Source organism: Phascolarctos cinereus, unplaced genomic scaffold, assembly GCF_003287225.1.
Source record: "Phascolarctos cinereus isolate Bilbo 61053 unplaced genomic scaffold, phaCin_HiC Scaffold_726;HRSCAF=1367, whole genome shotgun sequence".
NCBI lineage: Eukaryota > Metazoa > Chordata > Mammalia > Diprotodontia > Phascolarctidae > Phascolarctos > Phascolarctos cinereus.
The window spans coordinates 245009593-245027647 of NW_027556098.1; the positions used below are offsets into that span (position 1 = coordinate 245009593).

An 18055-nucleotide genomic window follows, 5' to 3' on the forward strand; every position below is an offset into this window, starting at 1 on the left:
AAAAAAAGTATGGCATTTTCTCTCTCAGTTCATCTATTGTAATAATTATTGTAACAGCAATTAATATAATCTTTTATATGATTATGATAAATATATTTATCGCTATAATAATCAACTGAGAAATCAACTGAGGTGTCCCCTATACTGCTTCTGTTACCAGCAAAATTCTTTTGGCAAAAGAGAATAATCGGGCAGTAAGTAGATACTGACAGAGTGGGGATGAAATGTGTTCTGGTTCTGGTTTTAATTTCATTTTACATCATGAGGAATATGAAAAATCTAGTCCAGTTCTTCTTCCCATTGAACAATTTCCAAGCTCTGACTCACCCAGTTTCTATATCTGGCTTATATTCTGTGGGTATTAGTAGCAGGAGAAACAGTTCAAGTAGAGGAAAGGGCAGGGGCATACCTCAAGATCTATGGGCACGTGGCATGACTGTATTCCCTGGACTCACAATAGCTGAAGATATTTTAAAATTAAACACTTGGCTACTCTTGTCATAACATTTCAAACACTCAGCAAAAATACTTTTCAAGAGGAGAGTATATAGCCTTCTTAAACAGGCTTCATTTTAATAGGTTTGTCACGTGGGGTAAAGGTATAGAGAATTCTAAACTTTTAATGGGTAGGTTTAAAATGTTTCATTCTTATCTGCGTATAATGCTGCTTAGGTATTGACAACAAATGTTGAACAGCCATTCATTAATATAAAGGTTGAAGCCTGCAAAATAGCATTGTCTTGCAGGATTGTATAAATGATTATCATTTAAAAAATAAAGCTTTAGGAGGCTCTTGGCAGGTGGTTTTTGATTTACATTGTGATTTATCATGGTCTACTATGACAAGACGATTTTGAACATAAAGAGTAACGACCATTCTTTTTATTAAATAGCAGTAACTATTTTCTGTTGTTCTCTAGCATGTATGTGTGTATAAGCATGTACACAAACACACATACATACATGTATATATCTGTATAAGTGTGTACACATGTGTGTAGGTAGGTTCTAGACATGCCTACACACACAAACATACACACACGAGCATGCATGAGGTCAAACTTGATTTTTTTAATAGCTAGTACTTCTTGTCTAGTGTCCTTTGAGATCCGTATCTTCTCTGAGGAATTCATTACCTCCTGCAGCCCTCAATGACTTCACTATGCTCTGAAACATCTGCACAATTTATCTGAATTTAAAGTTACCTATTTTATTAGGACACATCTTTATAGTATTAATTTTAATTTAACTTTTTGCATCTGTGCATTTGACCCAACAATCCCCATGCAAATCCCTAAATGATAGGAACCAGTTATGTTTAGCTGAATCTCCCCAAAATGCTCTACATATAAACACTTGTTGGACAAATATACTGAGGTAAGCTCTTCTTCAGTCCATCTATATGAAGAGAAGAAGGGGAGCAGGACCTTTTAGTTCAATTTAATAAGCACATATCAAGCACCAATTGTGTGCCAGATGGTATTAAATGCTAGAGATTCAAAGACACAAATGAATGTACAAAGACATAAATAGAAAGGATATACAAAGTAATTTAAAGTAATTTTGGGAAGGAGGAAACATTAACAACTGGGTAGAATAATGAAAGGCTTCTTAACAGAGATGGCAGTAAAGCTGAGCCTAAGAGAGTGTAAGGGATTCTGAGAGGCAGTGGTGAAGTCTGGCCAACAAGCATAGTCAACAAGCTGATAATGTGCTAGGGACTATGCTAAGAGCAGTAAGAAAGGCAAAACCACTACCTATCTTCAAGGAGTTCACAACTGAATGTAGAAGACAACTTGCAAATAACTGTACAAACAAGATACACAGGGGATAAATTTCAGAAAATTAACAGAGGGAAAGCTTTAGCCATGGGGGAAGGGTGGGTGGGTAAATAGGGGGAGAGAAGGCAAGATTCCTTGTAGAAGGTAGGATTTTAGCCATGTCTTGAAAAAAGCCAGGGAAGCCAACAGGTGAAAACAAGGAAGAAAAGCATCCTGCGCTTTGGGGAAAAGTCAGTGAAAAGGTACAGTCAGGGGATGGAGTGCCTTATGTGAGGAACAACAAGAAGGCCAGTGTCACTGGATCATAGAAGATAACAGAGGTAAGAAAATTACAAAAGACTGGAAAAGCAGGAAGCATTCATGTTATGAAGGGATTTAAAAGCTAAAGATAAGAATATATATCCTTTATTCTAGAGATAACAGGAGAACACTAAAGTTTATTGAATGGGGAAGGGAATGACATGGACAGACTTATGCATTGGGAAGATGATTTTCACATTTGAGTGGAGGACAGACTACAGTGGGGATAAACCTGCATCAGGAAGACAAACCAGAAGGTTATTTCAATAGATAGCTGCCCACTAAGTCTAGAATGCTCTACTGAATCATTTCTGCCTTTTTTTTTTCTGGCGACTAGGCCTCCATATCTGATTAAGGCTGAATGTACAGGAGACATCTATAGGGTCAGTATCAATACTAACTGGCATGGCACCATTAACCTGCTCTGTTTTACTGGTCTGGTGTGGTTTGGCTCTCTGTAGTCACTGTGTTGGTCCTCTAGTCCCAGAGAATGAAAATATTGGTACCACAAATTGATGTGTATACCTGATCAGTTTTTCCCCTACTGATGCACAGAACTCTCGACTCAGCTCAAATTCCACCTCCTTCAAGAAGCCTCTGTTGGGGTACCTCTGGCTAAAGTTTTCCCCTTCCATCTACAAAGTGTGTGTGTGTGTGTGTGTGTGTGTGTGTGTGTGTGTGTGTGTGTGTGTGTAAGTGTGTGTGACATACGTAATTATTTAAATGTTTCTCCCACATTAAAATGTAAATTCCTGGAGAAGAGATTTTTTTTAACCTTACTTTGTATCCCCAGCATTTTTGCACAGTTGCCACCACATAATAAATACTTAATAAATGCTTGTTGACTGACTGAATTAAGAGAAGGCAACATGGGTTAGTAGAGAAACTAATGGATGTGAAATCAGAAAATGCAGAACCAAATCTCAATTCTGATATTTAACAGCTGTGTGACTTCTGGCAAATAACTTTACTTTTCTGAGGCTGAGAATATGTATATTATTTTGATCGCAGTATTGTGAAGAAAATATTTTATGAACCTTAAAATGCTGTATAAATGTAAGCTATTTATTATTCAGGAACATTAAAAGTGATTAGATTAAGATATGCCCTAGATTCACATAAAATTCATTAACCCTAAATAATTTTGAAGCGTCTGATCATTTCAAGTTTCTTATCATGAAATATAATTTATTTACTGATTTTATTTATAAAAGAATAACTTTATATATCTTAATTTCTATGAGTATATTTTAAAATGAAATATTTTGAAGCATTTGTGATGTCATGGATGTGATTACTGCTTCTAAGTATTCAAATTTTTAAAAAACCTACATTGCCTGTCATAATTCTATTCTTGCTCATGTCCTCCCCAAAATTATTCACAAGAAATTTCTTCAATATGTTAGGAAACTTCCTCTAGTTCCTTGACATTGTGTAGATATTTGTTATCTTTTCTGCCATGTAAATGACTCACCTTTTTTGCTGATACATCTCTTATTTTAAAAAATATAGCAATATTATACATATTGTTATATATATTGCAAGTATAGCAATATTTTATACATATATATTGAAATATTGAAATATATATAGCAATATTATGTATTTTGAAAGCTATTAAAGGTTAAAACTGCAATAAGTTTTTTGGGATACTATAAATATATATTATATATAGGTATATTCCATTTAAGAAACATATCTATGCAACTTAAAAACTCATATCTCTTGGAATGGCATAAATAAAATAGGTCTAAAAGTTCATATCTAATTAAGTTATTTTTTTAAAGCATACATTTCTTGATTTTATATTTTTTCATCCCTGTATTATACTCATAGTATTTCCTGGCATGAAGTGAATTTAGAATGGCACGAAACAGACAATTCAGATGCAGAGATTAAACCAGCTCAAAAACAAGAAAAGGGCAGTAGAGGTGCTAAAGTTTTTGTTCATGCGCTTTACAATAGTTTTCAGCATTTCAGCTTCAAATCAAAACCAGAAATACTTACTTAAATAAAATACACAAGGGACCAAGCTTTTATTTGATAATACTGAACAAGATTTTAAAAATCAGAATTTTAAAAAATTAAACAGATATATACTATAGAATACACCCTCTATCTTTCCCCCCTAAGAACTATGGAGTCTTATTTTAGATAATTTAGCCTAATTTTTTATTTTTTAAGCAGGTTACCTGAATTCTACAATTTAAGTCTTTTAAACTCTTCTAATTCTTCAATTCATATTTTAATAATTTTAAATGAGACCATTATTGCATAGAGATTATAAGCAATTTTACATCTCATTAACCTTGCTTTGTTTTAATTACAAAGATCCTTTGTTAGATTTCCTTTAAATGATCCAGTTTATAATTTCAGTCTGTCCTAGGGAGTATTTCAATTCAGCCGCACATTCATCAACTGTTTTTGTCCTGTTAATTGTTGACAACTGCAAAATTATGCTCTCTAGCAATGATGATGAATTATATTCCTAAGTTTAGATGTTAAATAGGATAAATATTTATAACACTTTCCACTTAAAGATTCTAACTTCACCTTCACTAAAGCATTTAAGATTGAAATCCTAACACTAGAGAGGATGTATTTTAATTCATATCCCATTTAAATCTTTGAAAATATCAGGTGAAAGAAGACATACTTTTAGGTGCACTAGAGAGACTTTCATGCTACTTACACAGAAGAATTCTCAATATCATATTTTGGGGCAGGAATTCACAAGCCAGATTTATGATAGTAAGAGATCAAAAGAAGAAGGAACACAACCACTGGAGTTACACCACCAGTTCCCATACTAACTGGCTGTGTGACCTTAACCAAATTACTTATGCCCTCTGGGCCATATCACTTCATTTGTGAAATAAGAGGGTTGGAACAGCCAGTCTCTAAAGATCCTTTCCAACTATTAAATTCTTTGAGACTATGAAAGTGGAGCTGTTAACATTTAGTGAACATCAATTTTGCAGCAGGCAGTATAAGGACATGGAAAGGAGCAGAAGACATAGTTCTTTCCCTTACGGAGTATCTAATCTAGCTTGGGAGATAAAATTCAGACTTAATAAACAACTAAGCTGGCAGCAGCATTACTGGCCTCAGTGAAGGAGAATGAATGCAATAGATTCTTATCTTCTGATGGTCCATATTTGCTGTCTTGGGAACAACTATTTGTAAAAAGGATAAAAAGTCCTTGTGGATATAAACTAAGCTGGTCTTTGTTTTCAGATAATCTAGGCATAAAAATTATTATTAATTTGAATGTCTAAAAGACTCATGATTTAAAGGGTTTGGGTGCTCTCACCACAGGAACTGATTTCAATGCTTCTGTTTCATATATCGCCATGGTCAAAAATATATTAACTACAGCCCAATATTAGAGTGATACAGCTCTCTGAACTTCTCTAGGATGATCCTTAGATGAGAAACACATAATAATTTGGTTAAAACTTAAGAACTCCATCTTAGTAAATACCTCCTAGATGAGAAATAGTGTTGTAGAGTGGCTAAAGGGATAGAGAGACTTGGGTAAAGGCCTACTAGTTGTGTGACCACCGTCAAGTTACATAGCATCTCAGCACCCCAGGCAGGCTCTGAATTGCTTATCTGCATAAATTTAGGTAGACCTATACAGGTAATTCCTTGCAGCAGGGCTTACTTACATTGTCTTGTACAGATTGAGAATAAAGGGGTTACACAGCACTTCTCACATAATACTTTAGACCACAAAGTTAAACAAGAAATAGCTGGGCTAAGAAAAAAATCTCCCCAAAGTTTCCTTAATACACATTTAAAAAGAAGAGAAACCTCCATGTTTATACTTGAATTTTCTTTTTTGGTAGGTTGTGATGGAGCAGTAATGGGTGGAATAGTAAAGACATTTGGGACCCAGTGATAAACTAATCAAGTAGATGAGTGAGAAATACATTACTGTTTTTAAAACTGCTTCAACTTCAACTCTGGTTTCAAAAAAAATATCCTTACCACTCTCCTCTAGTCCTTATGGGAATATTTTGAGATATTTATTAGAGTATCAGATAAAAAAAATTTTAAACAACCAACTTCCAAATAAAAATTTAAAATGGAAACCTTAAGCTTTCAAAGCAGTAGCTGGAGTATGTATGGTCCATAGATAAGTTTTCCTATACAACAATTCTCTACACCCTTTCCAGACATCTAAAACAATAACAAATTCTCAATTAGCTTAACAAAAAAATGCCCTGCCTTAAGTTTTAACCTATCTCACTAGCAAAATAAATTTTTATGGAAATTTTAAAATATTTTCATAAAGTTTACAGAAGTCAAGAATTCTGCCTCACTAGTTTAGGGGTTAACAAAAGTGTTTACATACAGCATGGGGGAAAGGAGGCTTTGTAGATGTTCCTACAAAATTCTGAGGATTTTAGTCAACCATAAGGCTAGTATAAGAAAACAGTATGATATAATTGCTAAGAAAGCTAATTTGATCTTTGGCTGCTGAATTAACACATATATAGAGAACCCAAATGAAAGAAACTACTCTTTTTCTGCTGTTAGATATGCTATATAAACAATAATCAATTCACTTTAGGTAGGACTGAAAATTAGAATTCAAGTAGAAAATAAGAGGAAGTTGAAAAGTCTAGAAATCATAACCTTGGAAGAGGTATTAGTACAAGAATCTGGGAAAGTTCAACTTGAAGGAAGGACTAAGGGGAAGACATGGTAAATGCCTGTATATACTTGAAGCAATTTCAATTAGGAGAGAATAGATTTCCATGTTACTTCAAAAGCCAGAACTAAGACCACTAGATGAACATTTTCTTCTCTTTAGAGAGAAAAAAAAAATAACTGGAATTAAAAATTAAATGCTTGCTTCATGATAGTGATTTTCTTGTTATTGGCAATATTCAAGGAGGATGAGCCTCTACCAGAGATGCTACAGAAGTGATTTCTATATTTAGTAGAGGGTTTGAGACAGTATGGGATGTTGGGAAGAGTGCCAGGCTAGAGTTAGGAGAGATATGGTTTTAGATTCCACCTCAAACAGTAGCTATGTTACTATGAACAATTCATTTAATCTCTCTGGGCCTCAGTTTTCTCATCTGTAAAGGAGGGATAATATTTACTCTCAAAACATAAATGTGAAGATAGAATATGACAACATATGTAAAAATACTACAAAAATCTCAATACATTTTATTGTTACTTTAATCCAAGGTTAGGAAGGAGAGTGAAAATCAAATACAAGATCATAATTTCTGTTACTTGTTCCAATTAAAAAAAAAAAAGGAGGTTGAACCTATGGGATAAAACTATATTTTCACAAAACTTCAATGGATTTTCAGTTTTCCATTCTCTTCCTGCCCTGGATCACCACCGAAAGTTAAGGAAGACTATATTGCAGGGCTTTTATGGAAATTCATAGCTAGCAGTTTGAGCCTAATGTTTGTTTTTCAGGGCTTTTTCTCCTTTTTCCTTAATATCCTTTTTTAGATATGCTTGGTGGAAAGTATCACAAGGATTATATATCCCAGCTATCACAAGATTTATTATGATGTGTGTCCTGGATGTTTTTGTGACTTGCAAGGAAGCAATTCAAATCACATATGCACAATCCTATACTTTCCCTTCTCCTGTGTACTATTTCCACTTCCAAAAAATAATATCATCTCATTACTTACATATATTTCCCATCTCTTCTTTTTAGTAATAGGTATCAAGAAATGTACTAGTTTCAAAGAAACAACACTAGCTTTAAAAGTCTATGAAATTCTACTCAGTTTAAGCTCCAAGTGCTCATTACTATGATCATATAGAACATTACTGATTAATAGAAGTGTCTTATAAAGTCATGGGATTATGAACTAGAGGGAATCTTAGAGATAATCTAGTCTTACTTCTATATCTAACACATGAAAAACTGAAGCCAAAAGGGCAATGCATCCTACTTAGAAAATTCAAATGAATTAATATAGCCCCATGAGTTAAGGGACCCGAACTCTTAGCTCAAAACTAAAATATGTCTTCTGCATAACTTTGACTTCAGTTCTACATCTATGAATACAGTTTATAATTTATATCATTTGCCAACCAAAAATAAATTTTGAGGTTATTAGAAGCGATAACATATAAACCAGTGTATAAAATGAACTTATCTTTCTTAAGCCTTTCTCACCCCATTACATTGAACAGAGGTTCTTGTTAAACTTAGACTACACTATAAAGATTTTTAAAAGTTCATAGAATATGATAAATAAGAGAAGGACAATTGGAAGTAATTTTCAGAGAAACAGTCTAGTTTCAAGAAGATAAGTAATCTTGGAAGAAAAATAGCAACAGTGACCAAATGAATGTTAAAGTTTTAATTTTTTAAAAGTGGGTTGTGAAGAATTTAAGTCTCTGGCTTAGAAGCCACACATGTCATAGAGGAGATAGGTACATCTGTTTTGATGTGTCCAATGCCAACTAAGCCAAAGAAAGCCCATTACTAGTCGACTGTAAATAAAGCAATGGAAAATAAGGGCAAACAAAATGACAGGTAAAAGACAGGACATGAATACAAATACAGAGTAGGTATTATTTTTGATGATCAACTTTATGGTAGAAGAATTCAATATTCTGCATGTTTTGGGTACATGACAAACAATCTACAATGTTCAGGTAAAATTAATTCATATCAGTTGATAAAAAAAAATGAGGAAGTATGCAGTAAACACTATGCTCCCCAAACAGATGGAGTGGCAGATGGGTTTACAGATTGGATTCTCTTGATCCTCTGTGTAAAAAAACTTGCTACACAGTGAGATAGTGGCTCAAATCTCAAATAAACCTCATAAACCATTCTGGCCCTTTTGCTTTGTGTAAGGTTTTTGGATAAATAAATGAGCCTAACATTTTATATTTTAATAAAATAGATATACCTTAGCCAGATGCCTGTACAGTAACTCTCATTTAATTTAAAGACTTCTCAAGTCTTTTTGGAGCAGATGGTTAAAAGATATAGTCACCCAAGTTGACTAAAATATAAAATTACTTGTCTAAAAACTTGAATAATTACCTTCCTTCATTGATGAGCTCAATAAATGCAAGTCCTGCATTCTTCTGAATCGAATTTTGCCATTCCTAAATGGGAAAACAAACAAAGCAGAACATGTTTAAAGAAGTAGTAGTAGCAGAATTGTATGAACATATATTTGACTGTCCTGGCTAAGAAGAACTTGAACAACGGAAATGTGTTGGTTGGATGGTCGGGTCTTTTAAACCTCAGCATATGACTTTTTTCCCCAAAATTACTTCAAACTTGATTGGCATAAAACCACACATATGTATAAACGCATACTGTATTTATATTGTGTGCATTACACATAAACACAAAGGCACAGGTGGGCTCTCAGTAAAAACCTCACTCCCAAATGATTAATACTAATTTTTGGAGTCAACATAAGTATTTGGGATTAAAATTAAAGAATTTGATCCAGAAATATCAGTCCAAATGATCATTTTTCATACTTTAACTTCTAATAATTTTAAAGTGAAAAATAAAACACATATTAAATACCTATTTATTTAGAATGGCTAGAAAAGGAAATATTCTGATTATTGTAATATTTTGGTTGGTTGAAATTTATTATATGGTTATCATAACTGAATTCTTTGGGAGCAGGGAAAACATACACTATTAAAACCATATGCCACAAAATTTAACCTTCCTAATGAATGAAGAGGTGATGGGACCTTGGAAGTGCCTCTGGGTCATCATAAACAACTTTTTTGAGGACATCATAGAATCAGTACAGATTCAGCACAATCCTGAGATAGATGTTCGTAATGACCAAATCTACCTCTGTTTCTCTTAAACTTTTCTCTTCCTTTTACTCTTGTATCCATAGTCTTAGTGTAAGACCTCATCACCTTTTGACTATACTACTGCAATAACTTCCTAATTAGGCTCTCTGTTTTTATTTTCTAGGCTGTTTCTACTTCCTATACATTTTATAAAGGGCCACCAAAATAAGGAACAAATATGATGCTAGTCTTGCTACAAAAAAAAAACAAACTTCATTGGTTCCCTCTAGCATAATACAAGGCATTCAGTCTGAAATTAAAAGTCCTCCATAAGTTGGTTACAGCTTATCTTTTCATACTTATTCCATATCACTTCTCAACTATTCAATATCCCAGCCAAATCTGGCCTGTCATTTCCTGAATTTTTTCATTTTCATCTTCTTTATCCTTGTCTTCACATAGACAGAGCTCCGCCCCCCCGAAACAAACTCACTTCTCATCCCCAATGTCTCAGAATCTTCATCTTTCTCCAATCCTCAGCCCAAATGCTATGTAATATACAAAACTTTTCTGCTACTCTGCCTCATCTCCTCCTTCCCCATTACTAGTCTTTTCCTCCTAGAACTATTTTGTATTTATATCTGCTACTTATACCTATCAAATAAAAAATATATAAAATTATAAAACTCAATATTGGTTGGGGCTTATGGAAATTAATAATTGATACATTGCTAGTGACAATATAAATTGGGGAGATATTTGAACAATTTGGAAAGAATTCAATTTAATTCACCAAAAATGTATTAAATGCCTATTCTATTGGGCACTTAGGAGATATAAGGATAAATAATAGTTTTGGTTCATAAAGATTTTACGAGAGAAATAACCTGTAGACATTATAGCCTAACCCCCTACTCGCAGAAATCTGAAGCCTAGAGAGGCAAAGTAACTTGCTCAGGGTCACAAAGATAGTAAGGGACAGAGCACAGAATTAAAAAACATTGGCTGGGAAGGAGTTGGTAAGGATCACAGCATCCACCTAGTCCAACCCCTACCTAAATGAAATCTTCACTATAACATATCAGACAAATAGTTACCCATCTTCCACTTTAAAACCTATAGTAAGGGGGAACCTTGGTTCTCTGATTTTAAATACAGAAAACTTTCTATTGTATCATGATCTAAGAACTATAAACTCCACAAGGACAAGGACCATAATTTTTTCTTTTTTTTTTTTGATGGGGTGGTGGTGATGGTAGTTGTGAGTTAATTGAGGTTAAGTGACTTCACCAGGGTCACACAGCTAGTGTTAAGTGTCTGAGGCAAGATTTGAACTCAGGTCCTCCTGATTTCAGGGCTCTATCTACTGTACCACCTAGCTGCCCCTATAATTTTTCCCTCATTTATTCCCATGGTCTAGCGGTGTACCCTGTATACAATATTTCATTTAAAAATGTTTGTTGAAGAAAGTCAACATGACAGAGTGGACAATATGCCAGATTTGGATGAAAAAGATTAGGGTACAAAACCTGGCTTTACTATTTATCCTACCCGTGTAACTTTGGGAAAGTCACTTCACCTCTGCTGAGTTCTGGGAACCTGGTTTGTGAAATCTTGTCATTTCTACCTCCTCTCTTGCATCTGTCCCATTCTTCTCATCACACTGTCACTTACCTAGTTCTAGCCCTTATCACCTCTGACCTGGACCACAGAAAGGGCTTCCTAATTGATTCACAGCCCTCATGCCAATATTTACTCCATATAATTGCCAGAATGATTTTCCTAAAGTCTGACCATGTAATGACCATGTCTATTAACTCAGTAAACTTGAATGGTCCCCTATTAGTTCAAGGACCAAAACTACTCCATTTGGCATAATGAGCGCTTCTTCATCTGACCACAACCTAAAAAGGAGGAATGTGTAATGAGATTGGAAAGGTAGATTGTCTCTTCTACTATCCCTAAACTTCTACAAAAGCCCTCAACATAAAGCAGGAATGATCATGGGTTCTTGAAAACTATGTTAATGAAGTATAGGTCCAACCCAAGGTAGGAATAAATCAATAAACATTTATTAAATGCCAGCTATGTGCCAGACCTCTTCCTACCTCCCATTAGTCTTTCTTTGCATGAGGTGCATCTCTCAATATAATTTTTCTCCTTTCCCTGTGTCATCTGGAAACAAACCTCTAGCATGGGTCAAATGAGATTTTGTGTCTGTGTCCAAAGACCAACCTAAATTTAACAGGCTTATCACCAGACAGATGATAAAGTTCTTAAAAATTTCATATATCAACTCATGAAGACTACTACTGAGTAAGCCATGAAGGAATCTTGATTTGAGTCCATGAAGAGAGTGTCCACCACAACATCATAAATGCAATAAAGCACCAAAGGAAGCTACCTTGTATACTGAATTTGAAGAAGATTTACAAGATTTTTGCAAGTAGTAATAAAGGAAGTAAGAAAATCTAGGACTTTAAGGGTTGCATTCTATTGTCACAGGGTCCATTCTTGCACCATCTTTCTTATTTTGATAAATTTGTACGCAGAGCATCACAAATGTGTATGGAGGCTAAGGTATTATGTGAAGTACCAAACTGCCATTTACTGATAATCGTGCCTTTTATTCTTCTTTTGGAAGAACCACAGAACAAATACAATTTTTCTTTAACTTCTTCAATTAACAAAAATTATTTGGGCTACATTTCTAAAATGGCATTATAACCATTAAAACATTTAGACATGTTCCAATTAAAGTTAGAGTAGTTTTCTCTTCTTGCACTCCTGTAAATGATGTGTGTGTGTGTGTTCTTTACAAGTTAAAAGGACTGACCTGATATTATTCATGAAATAAAGCTAGCTTTTCTCCTTCAGAAAACTAGCAGAATTTAATGTGGTTTTTCAGCTTTTAAAAATAAAATAAAATCTAATGACAAAAATAATATCTAATGACAAAAGCAGAAACAGTAAAGCTATTCCATTTCATTCATATTCATAAAAACCTTAAACTGAAGCCTCTAAGCACTTTATATAGCAGGAGAATTACATATGGTACAAAAACACTGGAAAAATGAGTAAGGAGGCAGAACAGCAAAGTTAGAAACAAACAGGAAGGAAAAAGGTTATAACTAAAGAAAAAGAGCTGGTAACACCTCCTTTTGTTTCCTATGGCTAAAGAAAACTTTTAGGACCTCATCCTTACAAGAGTGGGTAATACAAAGCCCATGGCTTGATGACAGCAAAAGAACAATACCCATACCTGCCAATCAAACAGAAAAGGAAAATACCTTTTAAAACTACAAACAGGGAGTAGAAGTCCTCATCGACACTTTCAATTTTTATTCTAGCTCTACTTAAGAGAAAATATGTTTATTTTTCCTATTACATGTTACTTTCTGGTAACAGCTTAGAAAAAGATGAACTCTTTCAAGTTATTATATTATTAATTTCATTTTTCTCTCATAGCCTAAATAAACATACATATCAAAGTTCTTAACTATCACAAAATAATGGTAATTGAGTAAATTTGGATTATGATACACACATTTCTCTTCAAGCAGGTCAACTCTTTGGAACTTACATGATAAGATTTGCCATATGTATAACATAGCAAAACTCAGCAGTTAAAATCACTAAATAGTCATACTAGACATTATATATATATATAATGCCTTAAGGTTTGTAAAGTGCTTTACATTAATTTTTCTTAGTTGGTCCTCACCACAACCCTTTGAGATAGGTGTTCTCTCCATTCTACAGATGAAGAAAGCACGGCTAAAAGAAAGTCACTGACTACCTCAGAGCCACAGTTAATAAGGCAGAACTGACACCAGTCAGGTCCTTCTGGCTTCTGGTTTGGCACTCACACCACTCTGCCACTCAGCTATCTGTACAAAGTGTTCACAGGACTTTGACTTAAAAGTGAACTTTAGATATCATTTAGTAATAGACTTATAGGATGTCAAGGCTGAAAGGTGTATTGAACATAATCTAGTTCAAGATCTTTATTTTATGGATGGGAAATGTCAAATTACTTGCCCAAGGTCACATGAGGAGTAATTGGCAGAATCAGAATTCCAGGTCTTTTCTAAATTCAAAGTTTTTTCCGCAAGTATTATGCCCCTTCATGACTGTATTGCTTTATGGTGCGATCAATTACTCATGTTCACATTTGCTTGTACAAAGTAATTTTACCCATATAACACCTTAAAGTTAACAAAGTGCTTTCTTTCCCTTATAAATTATCTAATCTGACCTTCACAAAAATCTCGTGGGCTTGGGTAGGGCAAATTATATCCATATTTTATAGCCGAGGAATATAAAGAAACGAGAGGGTAAATAATTTGCATACGGTCCACCCAGCTAAGTAATCAATTGATCTAGAATTTGAACCCCGATTTGAATCCAAGGGACTAAAAGTTATTTACATAATAAGTATATTTATCACAATTCCAGGTTAGATAAAGTATCTATGTATTATTGACAAAACTAATTGTTAATATTTTAAGATTCTTAAATATTGATACAGTGTGCTCCTATCTATGTACTAACAAAAGGTTTTCAAATAAAAAATTAGACATGACACAAGTAAGGCAAGGAAAAAAAATTTTTCTAAATGAAAAAAAAATACCCTCTACATGATAACCAAAATTGTGTCTGTTTTGATTGTTACCAAAGAACTAGTATAAGGCAAAGGGAAACAAGCTTCAGTACCTACAATGACACTGTCATAGTTTTCCTTGTTATAAAAATCTTAATTTTTCTTTTAAAAGAGAGAAAGAAATAAAGGGATGTAGCTTGTATTCCAGCAAGACCTGGTAACAGATGGTGAAATGAAGGATAATGGGCATATGCTTGGCTTGAACTCCACTGACTTAGAGGTGTATTTCAAAATAAAGTCTTAAAATCAATTCCAGAATTTTTCTTTCCTTCCTTCCTTCCTTCCTTCCTTCCTTCCTTCCTTCCTTCCTTCCTTCCTTCCTTCCTTCCTTCCTTCCTTCCTTCCTTCCTTTCTTTTCTTTCTTTCTTTCTTTCTTTCTTGGAGGGGGGTTTTAAGGCTTACTAAAAGAACTGGACAAATTCAAGAAATATTCCAAAGAACAGGTGCAAATTACCCCTAGCATCACATAATTATCTTCACCAGAGGAAATAGTTAACTTTGAGGTTGAATGTCTATGGAGGAGTGCCAAGTTTCTATATCTGACACAATTCTTTAGCTCTTCTACATGGAAACATAAAATTTCCTTCAGATAAAGGACTTTGTTAGGGAACTGGATCTCATATTAAAGATCCTTTGAAAATAAACACTTTGAAGACAAATAAGTTCCAGAAGAATGACTATAAAATCCCTATGTTTTGTTCACAATGAGGTAGATAACCTGGTAGAAATCTCAGGCTCAGAACTTTCCTTTAAAAACTGAAATAAATCAGTGTGTACGTGTGTGTGTGTGTGTGTGTGTGTGTGTGTAACACACACATGCAATTCAAAACAAAAACAAATCAAAAAAAATTGCCAGACCATCTCATCCTACTCATTTCAGATGAATATATAGTTTGTACCTTCTGTCTTACATTCATTAAAATAACTGTACTTAAGATCCCAAGGAATCCAATTTTGCTCAGATATCTTGAAAATGTGAATGCATGTATTTGGTTTTGAAATTAAGCAACATTTCTGAGAAGGAACAAATATCACATGACAAAAACAACTTCTGAAGTAGCTTTCAAGTCTGAGATTTTACAACAAGGATATTAAAGAAGATAAAATGTTCTAGGCCTCAAAATTTTATTTCACTTCTCTGTATCATGTGAAAAGCATTTATCTTACGCATGCTTCATGGACATAAACAATATTAATATAGATCATCTAAGGAATCTAATTAGTACTTTGAGGGGGGAAGTCATGGGGGGTGGGTGCCACTACACCTGTGATTTCATTGCTGAAGGGAACTGTTGAAAAAACTGTTTCAAATGATGCTGATCAGCAACTGTTCTGCAACATATTCTTTGAGAGACATAGAAAGGTTATATTACTTGACCAGGGACACAGAGCTGTATGTGTCAGAGGGTGGAGTTCAAACAAAGTCTTCCTGATGTTAAAGCCGGGTCTTAATTTTTAAAAACATAAAACTGAAATTTCCTCAATTTATGTAAAAATAAAAACTTTATACGCAATGTATATTATAAGTAACGTCGCCCTTCTACCTGTACAGATTATATGTACAAGACTGTCTTGTAGTAAAGAGTTCATGCATGAAATGAATAATCACAGAACTATATAATGTCAAAATTTAAAGTGACCTTAGTGGTTCAACCAATAGTTGAATCCCCTACAAGAGTGGTGTCCAAATCAAATAGAACTGTACATAAGGGTATTAAACTTTCCATAAGGATCCCTGTGGTTTGCAAATTGACTTAGAAAAACACAAATTAATGTTATGTTTTATTGTTATTACCTCTTTTGTTAAATATTTCCCAATTATATTTTAGTCTGGTTCCCTCATACTGGTGGGCCACAGGTCTGACACCTCTGCCTTACAACACACCCTACACGTAGTCATCTAGCCTATGCTTAAAGACCTACAGTGAAGTGGAAACTTAAGGTAGCCCAGTGTACTTGTAGATAGCTCTCATAGTTAGGTTTTCTTTATATAAAATCCAAATTTGCTTTAAACATCTTATCCTTTGTTCTTAGTTATTCCCTCCAAGGCAAAGAAGTATAAGACTAATGGCTCTTTAATTTGATAATGTTTCAAAAATGTAGATCGCTCACATGTGACTGAATCAACTAAAATCCATTTATTAAGCTCTTATTATGTACTAGATACTGTATAAGACAAAAAGGATACAAAGATTCCAGGCCCAGTACTCTATTAACTGTACCACCTAGCTGCCTCACTTCTTATTTGGATTACTACAATATCCTCCTAATTGGTCTTGTTTCTTCAAGTATATTCACTTTCCATTCCACTCTCTACATAGCTGCCAAACTGATATTCCCAGAGTTAAGTGATCCTACCACTCTCCTACTCAAGGAGACTCACTGACTCCCTAGTTACCTCTAGGATAAAATGCAAACAACTCAGGAAGGTCTAAAGCCCTTTACAATCTGGCTCCATCCTACTTTTCCAGGTTTATTGAACATTACTCCTCTTAAGACATTCAACATTCTAGTCAAATAGGCATATTTTGATATGCCTTGTAGATGTCATTCACAGGTTGTATCCCATGCCTGGAATGCATGTCTTCCACCACATCTCCTTCCCCCAGAATCCTTAGCTTCTTTCAAGGTCAGGCAGTCAATCAGTCAATGGGTACTATGCTAAGTGCTAGTGATACAAAGAAAGGCAAAAAACATTTCCTGCCCCCTAGGAACTTAAAATTTAACAAGTTAAACAACATGCAAATCAATATGTATAAACAAACTATACAGAGGTAAAATAGGAAGCAATCAATAGAGAGAAGACACTAGGATTAAGAGTGATTGGAAAAAGACTTCAGGAGACAGAGATGAGCAGAGAGAGCATTCCAGGAGTGGGGCGCAGTAAAGGAAAAAGCCTGGAGCCAAGAAATGGAATATCTTGTGTGAGGAATAGCAAAGTCAGTTTCACTGGAGTGATGAACAAGGAGATAGGGGAGGAAGGGAAGAATGGTACGTAGAAGACAACTGGAAAGGGAGGAAGCCTAAATTATGGAAAGCTCTGAAGAATGCCAAACAAAGGGTATTATGTTTTATTCTGAAGGTGATAGGGAGCCACTAGAACTTACTGAGTAGGAAGGATGACATAGTTAGACATGTACTTTAGGAAAATAATTTTGACTTCAGAGTGGACAGGTGTGGGGAAAGATTTGTGGCAAATAGATTAATGAAATAGTGAAGGCATGAGGAAATGAGGGCCTGCACAAGGGTGGTAGCAGTAGTAGGAGGGAAGGGGGCACATGAAAGAGATGTTACAAATGTAAAATGAAGAGGCCTTGGCAACTGACTGAAAAAGGGGCAGGGCTGGGAAAGAGAAAATGAGGAGTCAAGATCACATGCCTCAGGGATTGAAAAGATGATGGTGTCATTGACAGTAAAGGGGCAATATGGAAGGGAGAATGGTTTTGGGGAAAAGAAAATAAGTTGGGCCATATTTATTTTAAGATGTCTACAAGACATCCAATTTGAGATGTACAATAGGCAATTAGAGATGTAA

General features: G+C 34.5%; 1 protein-coding gene across 1 annotated transcript in view; it reads right to left on the reverse strand.

The window, feature by feature from the left end:
- NBEA (neurobeachin) overlaps positions 1–18055 on the reverse strand; it is a 776021-nt gene that overhangs the window by 345446 nt on the left and 412520 nt on the right. Inside the window, 1 exon segment of the mRNA XM_078147053.1 lies at positions 9130–9194. Coding sequence (XP_078003179.1) covers positions 9130–9194 — 65 coding nt within the window.